Raw genomic sequence first — 16,371 nt, forward strand, 5'->3', positions numbered from 1 at the left:
TGCTACCATCAAGTTGAAGCTTTGAGGTGAATAATGAGGCAACACCACGTGTTCCAATGGTGTAGTATGACCCACAGATCTCAACTGAAATTCCGTTACGAACACTCCTAATTTCAACTAGGTATATTAGAAATGAACCACAATAAGTTGAACTTTTCTGACGATTTATGAAGCGAACTCGGGTGTTGCTGATGGTAATTGTCCATCGATTGTAGCTGTGCAAGAATGAGGCCTCGTCTGGTCTTCAATTTAGTTTTCCCACGTGTGATGGGCAACAGGAGTGTCATGCGTTATATGATTTGGCCTCTATATGTCCTTGTGGTGGTTTCTTCTGGTGTAAGGGAGGATACCACAGCACGAAAATTATGTTCAATTAATAGTGACAAAGCTCAGAGGCGTTACCTACGCCACTACGCCAAACTGCCACACTCAGAGGAGTAGCAAAGACACGATCGTCCTCTGGCGTCGTCCTGCGGTCGAGGTAAAGCTTCAGATCGACGTTGACGGTGAGCGGGCCTCAGAGGGCGACGTACTCGGCCGGCAGAGGGGAGCACATGGGGGGCAGCGGGGGCGGCGGGATGTCGTCGGGGGCGTCGGCGTCGGCCTCGCTGTCTGGGGGTAGCGCGTCGGGCAGCGACAGCGTGGAGCTGCCGCCGGCGGTGACGCGCGGGCCCATGTTGTCGTAGTGCGGCTGCCCGTGCGGGGGGGGCGGCTGCGCCAGCGGCGGCGGCGGCGGCGGCACCACCTCCTCCTTGCGCTGGGTGGCGCCCGGCCGCGCCCTGGGTAGCGTCGCGTACGCGTGGGTGGCCAGCACGCGCGGCACGTAGAAGGGCGCGTCCGGCCCCGCCGCCACGCTCACGCTGGCCGCCTTGCCGCCTCCGGGGGCAGCGGGGGCGGCGTGGCCCGGCGGCGGCAGCGGGCCCGAGCGGTGCGGGATGTCCAGCAGGTCCGGGTAGCGCTGCTCGGGTTCCACAGGCTGACTCACCTGCAATCGAGAGCCCGTGTCGCACTTGTGTGGTAGCCGTGTAAAAAACACACTGCTCGACAGTGGCTTAAGGGGGTAGGACGTCAAACGGGCCGACTTGGAGCAGGAGAGGCACCACAGGACATTTTAATTTCCACTGTCTACACTTTTATAAATAAATTCATAAAACTTTGTCTGTATGACCAGGAAGGATTCAGGATTGATCCTCATAGCAGTAGAAGTTCAGAAACACAACAAAATAATTTTTTTTTACATGTGAAATTTCATAATTTTTTCACTTACTATTGGCTGCATTTGTTGCTGTATGTACACTTTTCTTCATAAGTAAGAGAGATTCTTCGAAGAATTTTGCACAGCATACAAAACCATACTTACAGGTGTCTGAAACTCGAGAATTTATTTAATTTATAGAAATATGAATGGGGTGTTACATTTTAAACTTCATGTTTAGAAAAAACTCAAATTTTATAGTTAATTATCTCAATTATTACCAGTTTTTAATAGATCTGGAATATTCTAGAGTTTCATACACCTGTAAGTATTGTTTGCATGCTGTGTAAAATTCATCGAAGAATCTGTCTTACTTACGTAGAAGAGTGTACCTACAGCAACAAATGCAGCCAGCAGTAAGTGAAAAAATTATGCAACTTCACGTATACAAAAATTTATTTTGCTTTGGTTTTGAACTTCCACTGCTACGAGAGTGAATCCTGAATCCTTCCTGGTCATGCCGATAAAGTTTTATGAATTCATTTGTAAAAGTATAGACAGTGGAAATTAAAATGTGCTGTGGTGCCTCTCCTGCTCCAAGTCGGCCCGTTTGATGTCCTACACCCCTTAAGAACAGTACCATCTTTGGTATTTTGGAAATATATTTGTCTAGGTGACGTACTTAGGTAATTAACAGCATATGATCACAGGTTAATGGAAGCGCGAGATAAACCATTACAAATGTGAAATAATGATACATTAATAACGAGCATAACCGTCAGAATATTGCATGCATTGAGTTGTACAGGTGCAGGATCTCAGCCTGTGGGATGGAACACCATGTCTTTTGCAGCTGACCTATCAATACAGAAATGATTATTGGTAGTTGTGGATGTTTCTGGAGTTGTCGTCAGACGATGCCCCATAAGTCCTTGATAGGACGCAGATCTGCTGATCTAGTAGACGAAGGCAACACTCGACACTCTGTAGGGGATGTTGGGTTACAAATTCGGTATACGGGCGTTATCCCGCTGGAATGCTATTCATGAATGACAGCACAAGAGGGAGAATCGCCAACTTGACCTACAAATTGCGTGGGATAACGAGATTGTTTATGTTGTCATAGAAAATCGCACCCCATACCGTAACTGCAGATGTAGGTCCATAGTGTCTAGTACACAGATAGGTTGGTTGCAGGTCCTCAAGTGACCTTCAAGCTAACACACGGTCTTCACTGGCATTGAGGCAGAACCACCTTTCATGAGAAAACACAACACACCTCCGCCCTGCCCTCCAATGAGTTCTCGCACTACAACACTGAATTCGCAAACGACGGTGGTTTGGGGTCAGTGGAATGCATGCAACAGGTCGTCTGGCTCGGAGCTGCCTTTGAAGTAACCGATTTTTAACAGTCTGTTGTCTCACTGTCGTGCCACCTGCTGCAGGTGCAGTACGTACGATACGCCAGAACGAAACACGGAGTACGATGGTTTTCCCTGTCGGTAGTGCAAAGTAGCCGTACGGAGCCCAGTCTTCTTGTGCTCGCACATTCTCGTGACCACGACGCCTACCAACTTTCGTTTATGTAGCATAATTCCTTCTAGATGTTGCGTATTTATAACGAAAAATGGTGCAGATTTTACCAAATGAGAAAGCAAGATAACAGATATAAAAAACATTCATGTTTGACGCAGATCAGACTCCCAAAATCAAGGTCGATATGGGACTTTCAGTAAGGAATATGCCCTTCTCACACATTAATGCACATTTTGCACCTGTTATTCGTGCTGCCTATCAGACAGTTGAGGTGTCTTTGGGGGATATTTTCGCACTCCTCTCTCAAAGTGGTTTTCAGTTGTTCTACGAACCACGGAAGAGGTGTTCGTAGAGAAACATGTCTGCCAAGAGCGTCCAACGCACTTTGTATAGCGTTTAGGTCCGGACAGAACGAAGGACATTCCATAGATTCAATACCTGTATTTTTCAGTTTTTACGACAAATGAGCGGTACGGTGTGAGCGGTAATTTTCATTCACAAACAGAAAGTCGAATTTTACCGCACCCTTCAACAGACAGACATGACCCAGAATGATCTCCCTGCTACACCGCTGTGTTCTAACGACACCTGACGCAAGCGGCGGTCTTCGGCCATTGTGCATAATGCCTGCCTACATCATAACTCGTACACCGTACCGATGACGTTCAGGAACATTCTGTGGTGTGTAACGCATTACTCTGTCTCTACACACTCACTGGTGGCCAGACTCACTTGCCACGGTGATGCGGGATTCGTCGGAGACCATCACTCTGAACCACTGCTGCTGACTCAAACGAACATGCTCCCATCAACTGCCGCTTTCTCGAGGCTTTCTCGTTAGCGTGGTGGAAGTGCTGTGCATTTAAAAGGCTTCCTAGCACACAAACCAGCCTGATTTAATCGTCACGAAATTGTTCTGGTAGACACGTGTACCGGTAGGGCCAGCGATGTGCCTAGGAGTGAGAATCAGTCTGCGACCACCAGTATGTTTTTGCACAGTATTTTCAACTTCGGCGGTCTTTTTTAATCGCGAGAAGACATTTTTTGACACAGCCTTAACAGTGACCACAATGGTGACAGTTTTATCGAATTGCTCGTCCACGATCGTAAGCACTCAAATGATGCCTTGCAGACATCATGCCGTAGCAAACGGAATGTCGCAACGATAGGTTCCACAACAATTCTTCTCAGACACCATGCGGCATGAACTGTCGAATGCATGCAGAGCATTTGTGGACATGCTTCGCTGTAGCTTAGTTGTCCCGCTCTCCACATTCCCTTTTACTGTCATCGGTCGGGCGTTCCGTTGCAATTGCTACTTCCGCAGCAGTTTCTAGTTGTTCCTCAGTATTAGTTCTTCCTTAGCGTTGGTGAAGCAGTGTACCAAATCACTGTGGTGATCGCACATATCTCAAGCTGTTGTGCACGGAACGACACATCACGTTCGGCTGCATCTCCCTTCCTTTCTTCCCATTCTCTGAGTATACTCTGATCGAGGTAGGTCTTAGTATAAAGGGTTATTCATTTTGGCTTGTCACATTTTTTTTTGGCACACATCAGACTACGGTGTCACAGTACAGCTGAAGATGGTCTATTCATGATCAGTGTAAAAAATTATTAATACAAGTTGTTTCAAAAGGTGTCAGAATGATGTTGTCAAAACTGTCGATCGCTGCGTCACGACTCGGTTACTGGAGGAACGAATTCATAGTCTAGTTTATACCCATTGCCGCTATATTTGTTTGGTTACCATCACGTGTTGCAAAATTAACACTCCGCATCAGAAATGATTTTGTGTTCTCGCGTTTGCGAAGATAATTCCATAATTGCATTGCAGAGGCGTGTCAGGTTGAGGCACTAAACTGATCCTCCGAATAGATGGAACTTACGCAGATGGTATCGACAGTTTGAAGACACAGAATGTGTATATAAATTAAAGTGTCCTTGCCGCCCTTGTGTCCCCGACGAAAACCTCGCACGAATTCAAACCGTTTTGCAAAGCAGTCCTACAAAATCAGCTAGTAGTGCGAGTCGGGTTTTCCAAGTGTCCTCAACAATAATTTTTCCGTGTTTGGGAGACGTCGGTTGGTTATGAAGCAGTACGAGGTATAGCTGTTACAGGATCTACGTCGTAACGCCAAACGCAAAAGAGTGGCATTTTCTGAGGAGCTTCAGAAAACTGTTGACAATGATAACACTTTCGCACTACACATCGTGTTGAGTGATGAAGCAATTTTCCACCTTAGTGGAAAAATAAACCAACACAATGTTCAAATTTGGGGCCTACATAATCCACGTGCAGACACTGAATATGTACGAAGTTCACAGAAGGTCGAAGTGGTGAGTGCGATATCCCACCCACCTGTTTGCGGCGCATTTTTCTTTGATGGAAACACAACAACAGTCAACAGTATCTTACGATCTTACAAATGTGGTTGCTTCCGAAGCTGAACAAGAACGACTTCATTCTTCAACAAGAATCGCTACGTGTGCGAATATATGAATAAAACTACTGAGCGCTTGGATTGATCGTTAAACAGCTGGCGACTAAGCTCTTCTTAGCTGGCCTCCACAGTCATGGGATATGACGCCCTGTGACTTGTTCTTGTGGGGTTTCATTAAGGACAACGGTTGTGCACATAACTACAACGGTAACTGGAAAAGTAGAAGAATCGTACTGCCATGACATCATTGACGATGGACATGGTTACTCCAGTGTTGGGGGAACCCGAGTATCGATGTGAGAGTGTTCGTGTCGTTGGTGGAGAACGTATCGAACATTTGTAATCTAAACTTGAAGACTCGTAATTACGTTTCTCAAGTTTCGTAGATGTGTGTCTCCCAATTTAATAAATACATGCGTTCGAAATACGTATATGCTTATTGAAACACCCTGTACAGCTACGTGCAACCCAGATTTTTTAACAATCTATTCATAAGTACCTTCAGAGTTTCAGAAGATGACTGCGCCAAAAGTGCTAGTCATACAGTGAATATACGCATACCGGTAGATAGACAATCTTTCCAAGTTCTAAACTCACATAATACGTGCTCAAGACGGGTACCGTCTATGACGCAGAAAACATCAGTATATGCCTGTAGTTGACTGAAGCTGCTTCTGCTGTCCAGGACGGCACCACGACAGCAGCCGCCTTTTGAACTCTGCCGGCCGGGGTGGCCGAGCGGCTCTAGTTGCTACAGTCTAGAACCGCGCGACCGCTACGGTCGCAGGTTCGAATCCTGCCTCGAGCATGGATATATGTGATGTCCTTAGGCTAGTTCGGTTTAAGTAGTTCTAAGTTCTAGGAGACTGATGACCTTAGAAGTTAAGTCCCATACTGCTCAGAGCCATTTGAACCATTTTGAAATCTGTTCATTGAGCTCTGCAGGTGCGAACATACTCAATGCAACACTTTGTTGTGGAACAAGTGGAATATTCCCGCTTCACGCCTATAGTTTCACAAAGATCCCATGTATGGAGGGGCTATATGTAGCCTTCAGTAGCCTTCAAAATGGCGTCTGTATCAAAGTTGGGTTCCAAACAGAGAGCTGTCGTTCAGATTCTTTGGCGTCAAACCAGAGTATCGCAGATATTCACAACGGCTTGCATAATGTCTATGGAAACGTGGTAGTGATTAAAATGACGGTAAACCGTTAGGCGATTTCCCGCGTATAGGCCAGCCACCCACAGCTGCGTCTCCTGTAATGTTGGAACGTGTGGACAGTCTCGTACGATGTGATAGAGGCATGAATATCAAACACCTCGCTGCTCAGCCAGACGTCTCTGTAGGTAGTACTTACACACTCAAATGTGTATGTCGTCTGGGTTCCTCGCCGCCTGACAGAAGATCATAAAGGACCACCTGTGCGGAACTGCTTACGCGTCACGAGGCTGATCGTGACAGTTTTTTGTCAAACATCGACACAGCCGAAGAAACATAAACTCATCACTTCGGACTGGAAACAAAACGCCCATCCATGGAATGGTGTGACGCCACCTCTCTTCCAGTCCAGCTCAGTGGTGTTGATTATAATTATGTTCGTCTGAAAGTACCTTCGACGAGAGTACCCACGACTCGGGATATCTATAGGTGCTTGATGGATCACCATGGCCGCAACAAATGGAATTAAAATACCCGTCTAGAACGTGGAACCACATTTGGTGTGCAGTGCATACTCCATTACTGTCAACAGCAGCGAGATCGATGTGGTATATTCTTATAAACCGCAAACTTGTGACCAGAAGTCGATTACATACAATTCATTTGGTCGATTCTCCTCTTTGCACAAACTGTGGATCGCTGGACATGCGACGAAATATTTGTATTCGTACGATAATAAGTCCCTGATGGATTATTGGATGTATTTACAAGAACAACACGAGCTCATACGGAGTCATACGAAATACAGGACTTACTTTTCCAAATTTTTAGTAAGTGTTTTTCACAATCCGCCCGACAGCTGAGCCAGAAATGAGAAGACTCCTGCAGCAGAACGACAATACTGCGCGGTTCAATTATATTGGCATATTGCACACTGAGAAGAAAACTGGCCCCTACCTGTTGGCGCCAGTCATGACTGGATTATGTTAACATGAAAAAGAAAAACACACAACGATAGTAAACACCTAAACCGCCTCAGATAATAGTCCTTCGAATGGTCGACGCAGAAGAAATACATGCCACGCACAGTGGCAGAAATGGTCAAGATTATATTGCCTTCTGCCAGATTTATGATGCGACACCGCGTGCTGCAGGCATTGTGATGCAGATGATAACTTCATTTTCACTCCCGCCCGTGACTAGGATTATCATTTACTTCATTCATGTTAAAAAGAATAAGAGGGCGGCCTTTTCGTTGATTTTACGGTTTCCAAATTGTTTTTGCTGTCTCGATACTTTTCTTATCCCTAGGACAGCACAATTGTACGAATAAAGATTGCTTGTTTACCCTGCCTTCCTGTTCCAAAAAAACAAAAAGGAAAAAGGAATTAGTGGTCGCGTTGTTGGACCATAAAGCGGAGGAACCGCGTTTTTATTTTTATTAACCAAAAAAATAATAAAAAATACCAAAAAATTTAAAAAAGTGGTCAGCGTGACGGATTGCCATCCTACGGGCCCGGGTTCGATTCACCCCTTTCGTTGGAGATTTTTCTCCGCTCAGGGACAGAGTGTTGTGTTGTCTTCATCATCATTTCATCCCCATCCGACGCGCAAGTCGCCCGATGTGGCGTCGAATGTAATAAGACATGCATCAAGGCGGCCGGACCTGCCCCGCAAGGGGCCTCCCGACCAATGAAGCCAAACACATTTTCCATTTTACCTCTCTTCCAAAGAAAAAGTTCAAAGCCGCAGCCTCAGCCGTTAAACTGTTGGAGACGGTCTTCAGTGAATCTGACTGTCATTCGATGCTTGGAGGTATTATCTCAGCGCTGATATGTTATTTTTTTCTCTTGGTCTTGTAGCTTTCGTACAATCTTCTTATAAAACCCCAGAGCGATAAGGGGTGATAAAAGGCTTTCGTAAGCCGTACAGTCTAGAATCGGTATGCCGATCAGAGAAAATCACCGTGGACTTTGGATAATCGTGCCATCAGCGCAGCAAGTTGAAGATAACTGTGTAGTAAAACATTGTGTGCAGCTGCGGGAAGAAGTCAGTAACTGCCTGCAACACATTCTCATCCGATAGGAGTCGTCAACCCTTCAAGACCAGTTTTAAGGGACGGTTCGGGATAGGTCAGGACTACAGGGCGGGTACTCGAGTGTCACCCACTCGAGCCGGCGTACCTGCTGCGTTACGACATTTGCGATATGGGGACGTCGAATCGCGACCAGAACGGAATTTAGCGTGCTATTCCGCAACGATGGTTTTCGACAGACATGCTGATCTATACACATTCTTCATCCTCTGATGGATGTCTCCTGGTGTTTGTCCTTCGGCAGAGGGGATAACAGCACGTTGGTCCTCTTCGGATGCATTTCGTAACAACATTGCAGTAGTTCACGTTCCCGTATTTACCGCAACCACGTCGGAAAGACAGGAATGCATCACTGGTTTCTTACGTACGTGGCGGTGTTTTTGTACCCAAATAAGAGTCGCACTATGTTCCGTATGCAGCAACGTCCTCAAACGGAAACTTTTTGATCGCCCGTTGTACATTTGAATAATCCTGTGCTAGTCGGGATTTCGGTTTATTATTGTTTAAAAGGCGGGGAAATTGGTAACAGTGAAACCATACGATAATCTTGAACAGTTTCACGCTTTTAAGAGCACTACGGCGATGCTGAGAAATTCTTATAGTAGTTTCCAATGAGCTGACTAGGAAATAAATACTGTAGGCAAACCCACATCTATAGTATTTGTAAATTTAGAATAAACGATTCCGTGTTACTGACTACAAAATATAAACGGCAGTCAAATGTAAACGAGGCAGATAATAAAAAGTAAACTGTTTATCATTTCAAAAGTAATTGCCCTAATTGTTAATACATTTACCCCACTTTTAGACAAGATCGTCAATGCATTCATGGCAAAAATGTTTGCCATTGCCTACATAACCAAGATTGTACCCAGCCACGTACCACTTTGTTCGAAGTAGATCGACGGCCACCAGTGTCCCTTCAGGGCTCCAAAAATACGGAAATCGTATGGGGAGAGACCGGGGCTGTGTGGAGGAGATGAAAGGGCGCCACATGTTGCCAAATCTGTTTCAGTTACGCTGCAGAAGTTTCGCTGGGAAGCCCTTACACATCCTCCATATAGTTCCGATCTCTCCCTACGCAATATCTACAATTTTGGAGCCTTTAAGAAAGACAGTCGTGGGCATCGATTTGCTACGCCCGAAGAAATGCACGCCAGGGCAAAGCCATGATTCTCTAGACAAGCGTAAATATTTTCTCATGAAGATGTTAATCGTCTTGTCTCACATTGGGATAAAGGAAGACGATTACATTTCTTGCTATTTGTCTCGTTTTCATATGAATACATTCTGTATTTTAAGAAATTTTGAAGTCAGCAGGACAAAACACAGCGAGAGATAGGCTACATGCTGTACAAAAACTTGACAGCAGTTGTGAAAGTCGAAATGCACGGCAGGCAGGCAACAACTGAAAAGGAAATGAGACTTGGCTGTGGCCTATAGGCCCCTTCCATTAAGTCTATGCATAGAGCAAGTGGTACAGGAAATCGAAGTGGAATTGAGAAGAGGAATTTAAGTTCAGAGAGAAGATAAAAGATTTAAATTACACCACTGACGTTCTGTCTGAGGAACAAAGGCCGTGGAACATCAGTTCACTGTAATGCTTGATGACTGTAGATCCATGGATGTTCTTCATGAATCTGATCCAAGCAGTTTTCCGTAGTCTTATCACACAAAACTGGCCGTTCGTATACTAAGTAAATTAGTGATCCAGACTCTATTTCAAAGGCAATGAGTACGCTTGCAGAAAAAAAGACAAATAAAAATGGGTCGAATGAAGTGAACTCCTTACTGAGCCACTCCCAAAGACTGTCGTGCCCTACCTGAATATGCGAAGCCGCCAGTGTTAATGGAGCTCCTACTACTCTACATAGCAGCATGGATACGGTCAGTTAGCCGCCAAAACAGTGCAAACGGTCACCGGCTGCGAGTCAGCCAGGTATCGTTTCGACAGCACCGTACCCTGGTGGGAAAATGCGAAGCAGCCATGTGGCTCTCCATATGCAGTCTGCGTGCATTGTGCCGTAGCAACGTTTCCCGTAAAAGTGTGATATTAACTAAAGTTTATCTCCTAGAATGTGCTAGCCTACTCAACCCACTTCACCCCTTACACGTTGTGATATTTGTCTTTGAATCGTGACATGTATTTGGGAAAAACAAAATAAAACGCAAAAGGTGATTACGTGAAACAGATAGGCAATGTAGTGATACTGGTCTCTAACTCTCAGTGGACGAGATAATCTCAGACTTACTAGCATAATGTCAGGATGATTATTTTCTTCGGTCAATAGGAAGAAGGAGACGGAAAATTGTGAAATATATAGGCCATTCACTCCAGCATTTAACGGTACTAGAGTGATTACTGCGACAAAATTTACTAGAATGCAAACATAAGATAGCTGAGAATAATTCTGAGCTCCGCATTCTTCATGGAAAGAAAAATAAACAGAATCGAACACCTTTATTGGTGGAGAGGGGTATTTTAGGACAGTGACTTGTGCAGTGTAAAGAAATTGAAGACAGAAAAAGTAGAAGTAGGTGGAATGTCCAAATCTATAATATGTCATCAAAAGTATATAGACACCTGGCTGAAAATTACTTGCAAGTTCGTGGCGGCCTCCATCGGTAATGCTGAAATTCAGTATGGTGTGAGCCCACCCTTAGCCTTGATGTCAGCTTCTACTCTCGCAGGCATACGTTCAGTCAGGTGCTGGAAGGTTCCTTGGGGAATGGCAGCCCATTATTCACGGAGTGTAGAAGTGGAGAGAGGTATCGACGTTGGTCGGTGAGACTTGGCACGAAGTCGGCGTTCCAAAACATCCCAAAGAGTTCCTATACGATTCAGGTCAAGAATGTGTGCAGGTCAGTCCATTACAGGGATGTTACTGTCGTGTAATCTCTCCGCCACAGTGCGTGCATTATGAACAGGTGCCCGATCGTGTTGAAAGATGCAATCACCATCCCCTAATTGCTTTTCAATCGTGGGAAGCTAGAAGGTGCTTAAAACATCAATGTGGATCTGTGCTATGATAGTGCCATGCAAAACAACAAGGGGTGCCAAGCCCCTCCATGAAAAACATGACCACACCATAACATCACCGCCTCCGAAATTTACTGTTGGCACTCCACCCGCTGGCAGGTGACGTTCACCGTGCATTCGCCATACCCATAACGTGCTACATTCTGTACCGTGATTCGTCACTCCACACGAGATTTTTCCACTGTTCAGTCGTCCAATGTTTACGCTCCTTACACCAAGCGAGGCGTCATTTGGCATTTACCAGCGTGATGTGTGGCTTATGAGCAGCTGGCTCTGAGCACTATGGGACTCAACTGCTGAGGTCATTAGTCCCCTAGAACTTAGAACTAGTTAAACCTAACTAACCTAAGGACATCACAAACATCCATGCCCGAGGCAGGATTCGAACCTGCGACCGTAGCGGTCTTGCGGTTCCAGACTGCAGCGCCTTTAACCGCACGGCAACTTCGGCCGACTTTATGAGCAGCCACTCGACCATGAAACCCAAGTTTTCTCATCTTCCGCCTAACTGTCGTAGTACTTGCAGCGGATACTGATGCAGTTAGGAATTCCTGTGTGATGGTCTGGACAGACGTCTGCCTATTACTCATTACGGCCCTCTTCAATTGTCGGCGGTCTCTGTCAGTGAACAGACGAGGTCGGCCTGTACGCTTTTGAGCTGCACGTGTCCCTTCACGTTCCCACTTCAGTATCACATCGGAAGAAGTGGACCTTGGGATGTTTAGGAGTGTGCAAATCTCGCGTATAAACGTATGATACATGTGACACCCTATCACCTGACCACGCCGGCCACGGGGGTCTAGCGGTTCTAGGCGCGCAGTCCGGAACCGCGCTACTGCTACGGTCGCAGGTTCGAATCCTGCCTCGGGCATGGATGTGTGTGATGTCCTTAGGTTAGTTAGGTTTAAGCAGTTCTAAGTTCTAGGGGACTGATGACCACAGATGTTAAGTCCCATAGTGCTCAGAACCATTTGAACCATTTGAACCTGACCACGTTCGAAGTCTGTGAGTTCCGCGGAGCGCCACATCCTGCTTTCTCAAGATATCTGATGACTACTGCGGTCGCTGATATGTAGTACCTGGCAGTAGGAGGCAACCCGATGTACCTAACATAAAAAACGTATGTTTTGGGGGGTGTCCGTATACTTTTGATCACATAGTGTAATTCGAGACGACAGAGTGATAGAATGAGGTACAACGTCTGCGGGAAAGCCATTGCCAGACTAATCGCCAAGGTGTTATGTTTATTGAAGCATCTACGATTAGTTAGTTTGGCACTCCAAGAAAAAATTTTATGCGAAGAGTACATTAATTTATGTATTACATATTGTGAGGATCTTCTGTACAGCGTGAATATGTATACTAAAATATTAAGATAGCACAGGAAGACAACAGTCGAATGGCAGATAACTTATAACATAACTAAAAAATATACATCTTAAGAGAAACTGAATTTTGTACCTGAACCCAATGGAATAAAAGTCATTTTACTTCATGGAGCAAAAGATTATAATTATTAAACATGAAGAAAACAAAAGTTTTCCCTAGAGTAGCTGTGTACATAAGATATGGCTTAAGACCAATTTTTTTCTTGAAAATAAGATCACATAGTAAGAGAGAATACGTAACATGTAGTTCACTGCGAAAATTGCTCTAATAGGACCAATCACATTCAGACCATTATCTCTCTTAGTCAATTCTACTTCACAGCAATCAAATGGTACTGCAGGTCGTTTCTGCACTGGTATGGAGAAACTTTTTTCAAAACAACGTACTTGTCCAGAAGACGTCAGGCAAGATTAGGCAAGATTTCCTGTGCACGTCTGCAACTTGCGGATATGATCAGGGCTTCACGAGCAAAATTAATTGACTCTCAGAGAATACCCGTCACCATTATAATACCAGTATCACACGAGATTTACATAAGAAACAAGTCAGACCGGTCAAGAACCACTACCTTATCCTCAACTGACCCAATTGTTAAGAGAAATGTCACTCCACACACGTATAGAGCAGCATTCTGCAATATCAAAGGAACTTACACATATGTACTTTCCATGGCCACTATCAAGTTGAATAGAATAACTTTTGATATCAGTACGCTTCGTTATGAAAAATTAAAAATAACAAGGATTTCTTCAGTGAATTTTTTTTCGTGTTTATTAAATAACACTTTACATTTCGGACCCTATTGGTCCATCATCAGATGCAGATTGTCTTATTAGATGATTTACTTCTGGTCTTCAGTGAGGAAGGTATGTTTCTGTTATCAAAACGTTAGATGTTAGTTTTTGTATATCGTGAATCAATTGTGAAAGTGCACTGAAGCGCTAAAGAAACTGGTATACGCATGCGTATTAAACTGCTGAGGTATGTAAACAGCCAGAATACGACACTGCTGTCGGCAACGCCTATATAGGACAACAAGTGTATGGTGTAATTGTTTGATCGCTTACTGCTGTTACAATGGCTGGTTATCAATACTCAAGTGAGTTTGAACGTGGTATTATAGTTGGGGCAAGAGCGATGGACATAGCGTCCCCGAGGTAGAGATGAAGTGGGGAATTTCCCGTATGACCATATCACGAGTGTACCGTGAATATCAGAAATCCGATAAAACATCAAATCTCCGACATCACTGCGGCCGAAATAAGATTCTGCAGGTACGGGACCAATGAGGACTGAAGATAATCGTTCAACGTTACAGAAGTGCCGCCCCTCTGCATATTGCTGCCGATTTCAATGCTGGGCTACCTTCAAGTGCCAGCGTGTGAACCATTCAACGAAACATCATCGAAATAAGCATTCAGAGGCGAAGGTCCACTCGTGTACCTTTGATCAGTGCACGACACACAGTATTATTCCTCGCCTGGGCCCGTCAACACTGACATTGGACTGTTGATCACTGGAAATATGTTGACATGTGGAATAATTGGGTATACTGCCGGATGTTTGTGTCGCTCTGGCTCAATATTTCGGCCACGTAACTCGTTGCGTTCTTCAGGTGCTACCTGAGACTACCGTATTGGAGGATCTTGTCCAGTATTTATGCCCAGAGGGCGCTGGGTGCTCTCTCTGCTGTCCGCGACCGCCTGGCGCTGCTTGTAATGTTGTCTCTTCCCCCAGTGCTCCCTTGGACGTCCGCGCCCGACTGGGTCTCCATCTGTGGCAGCTCTATGAGGCCTGTCCTTTGTCCGGCGCTCCGTTCGTGGTCCGCGCCCGCCTGGAGCTGCTCCTGAGGTTTTGGCCCTTCCATGGTGCTCCCACAGACGTCCGTGCCTGCCTCGTCGACCATCTGCAGTTGTGGCAGCTGTCTGAGGCTCGTCTCGCGTCGGGCGCTCCGTTCGCGGTCCGCCCCCACTTTTCGCTGCTCCTGAGGTTTTGGCACTTTCCTGGTGCTCCGATGGGCGTCCGCGCCCGGCTCGTCCATCATCTGCGGTCGTGCCGGCTGTTAGAGGCCCGTCCCGCGTCGGCAGTTACGTTCGCGGTCCGCGCCCTCCTGGCGCTGCTCCTGCGGTGTTACTACTTCTTAAGCAGTTTCTTGGTTCCTTTCGTTGGGCCCTGATAAGCTCCAGAGCCGGACTCCACGCCGAGCAGAACTGGTAACCGCTGTCTTGGTTTATTAGGTGACCTTGGTCTCGATGGCCTTCTTTATGACACTGTCCCATAATCTTGTCGTCTGTGTCACAATTTTGGTGTTGTTGTAGTCCATTGAGTGGCCGAGCTCCAGACAGTGCTCTGCTGTGGCAGATTTGGATGCCTGTGCGAGTCTGGTGTGCCTCTGGTGTTTGCACCTGATGTCCACCGTCCTGGTTGTCTGGTCAATGTATGAATTTCCACACTGGCAAAGGTTGTTGTAAATGCTTGGTTTATGTAGCCCCAGGTCGTCCTTCACACTCCCTAACATTGTCCCAATTTTGGAGGGTGGGCAGATGATACTCTTTATATCATATTGTGAAAGAATTCTGCTGATCTTTGCAGAAATAGGTTCCGGAATATGGCAGGTATGCCTCCTTCTTGGCCTCCTCTAGCTCCACTTCTATACCCTGTGGTTGGCTGGTAGCATAAAGTGCCCTTTGGATGTCTGTGGAGGAGTATCCATTTCTGCTGAACACCAGCTGTAGATGTTCTATCTCCGTGGCCTGGCATTCTGTATGTGACAGAACCCAAGCCTTTGAACTAATGATTTCATGACTCCATTCTTCTGTGCCGTGTGGTGACAGCTACTGGCTTGAAGGTATAAGTCAGTGTGGGTGGGCTTACGATACACACTGTGCGCCAGAGTGCCATCTGCCTTCCTCTTGACCAGGACATCCAAGAATGGGAGCTGTCCATCCTTCTCTAGCTCCATAGTAAATTTTATACTTTGGTGGTGTGAATTTAGATGTTCCAAAAAGTCTTCTAGCTTCTCCCTGCCACAGGGCCAAATGAGAAAAGTATCATCGACGTACCTAAGAATGCACTTGGGTTTGGTAAGTTGCTGATGCAAGTGCCTCCTCTTCATACCTTTCCATGAAAAGGTTGGCTACCACTGGTGATAAAGGGCTGCCCATTGCCACTCCTTCTGTTTGCTCATAAAATTGACCCCCATAAAGAAAAATTGTTGAGGTCAGTACATGCTTGAACAGGTCAAGCAGGGCACCATCGAACCTCTCTCCAATGATATTGAGTGAATCGGTGAGTGGCACTCGTGTGAAGAGCGACATCACATCGAAACTGACGATGATGTCAGAGTCCACGGTGTGTAGCAGCCTTAGCCGTTGTAGGAAGTCCTCCGAGTTCCGAATGTGGTGTGCACATTACCCCACATATGGTGCCAATATCTTCTTCAGGTATTGTGCAGTGAGGTATGTCGCTGAGCCAATGTTACTGACAATAGGTTGAAGAGGGACCCCCTCCTTGC

General features: G+C 45.9%; 1 protein-coding gene across 1 annotated transcript in view; it reads right to left on the reverse strand.

Annotated features, from left to right (window-relative positions):
• Positions 1 to 517: 517 nt before the first annotated feature.
• LOC126412614 (leucine-rich repeat-containing protein 24-like) overlaps positions 518 to 16,371 on the reverse strand; it is a 214,800-nt gene continuing 198,946 nt past the window's right edge. The window contains exon 7 of the mRNA XM_050082281.1: positions 518 to 985. Coding sequence (XP_049938238.1) covers positions 518 to 985 — 468 coding nt within the window. The remainder of the gene's footprint in view (positions 986 to 16,371) is intronic.

The sequence above is a fragment of the Schistocerca serialis genome, chromosome 7 (genome assembly GCF_023864345.2).
Source record: "Schistocerca serialis cubense isolate TAMUIC-IGC-003099 chromosome 7, iqSchSeri2.2, whole genome shotgun sequence".
Classification (NCBI taxonomy): Eukaryota; Metazoa; Arthropoda; class Insecta; order Orthoptera; family Acrididae; genus Schistocerca; species Schistocerca serialis.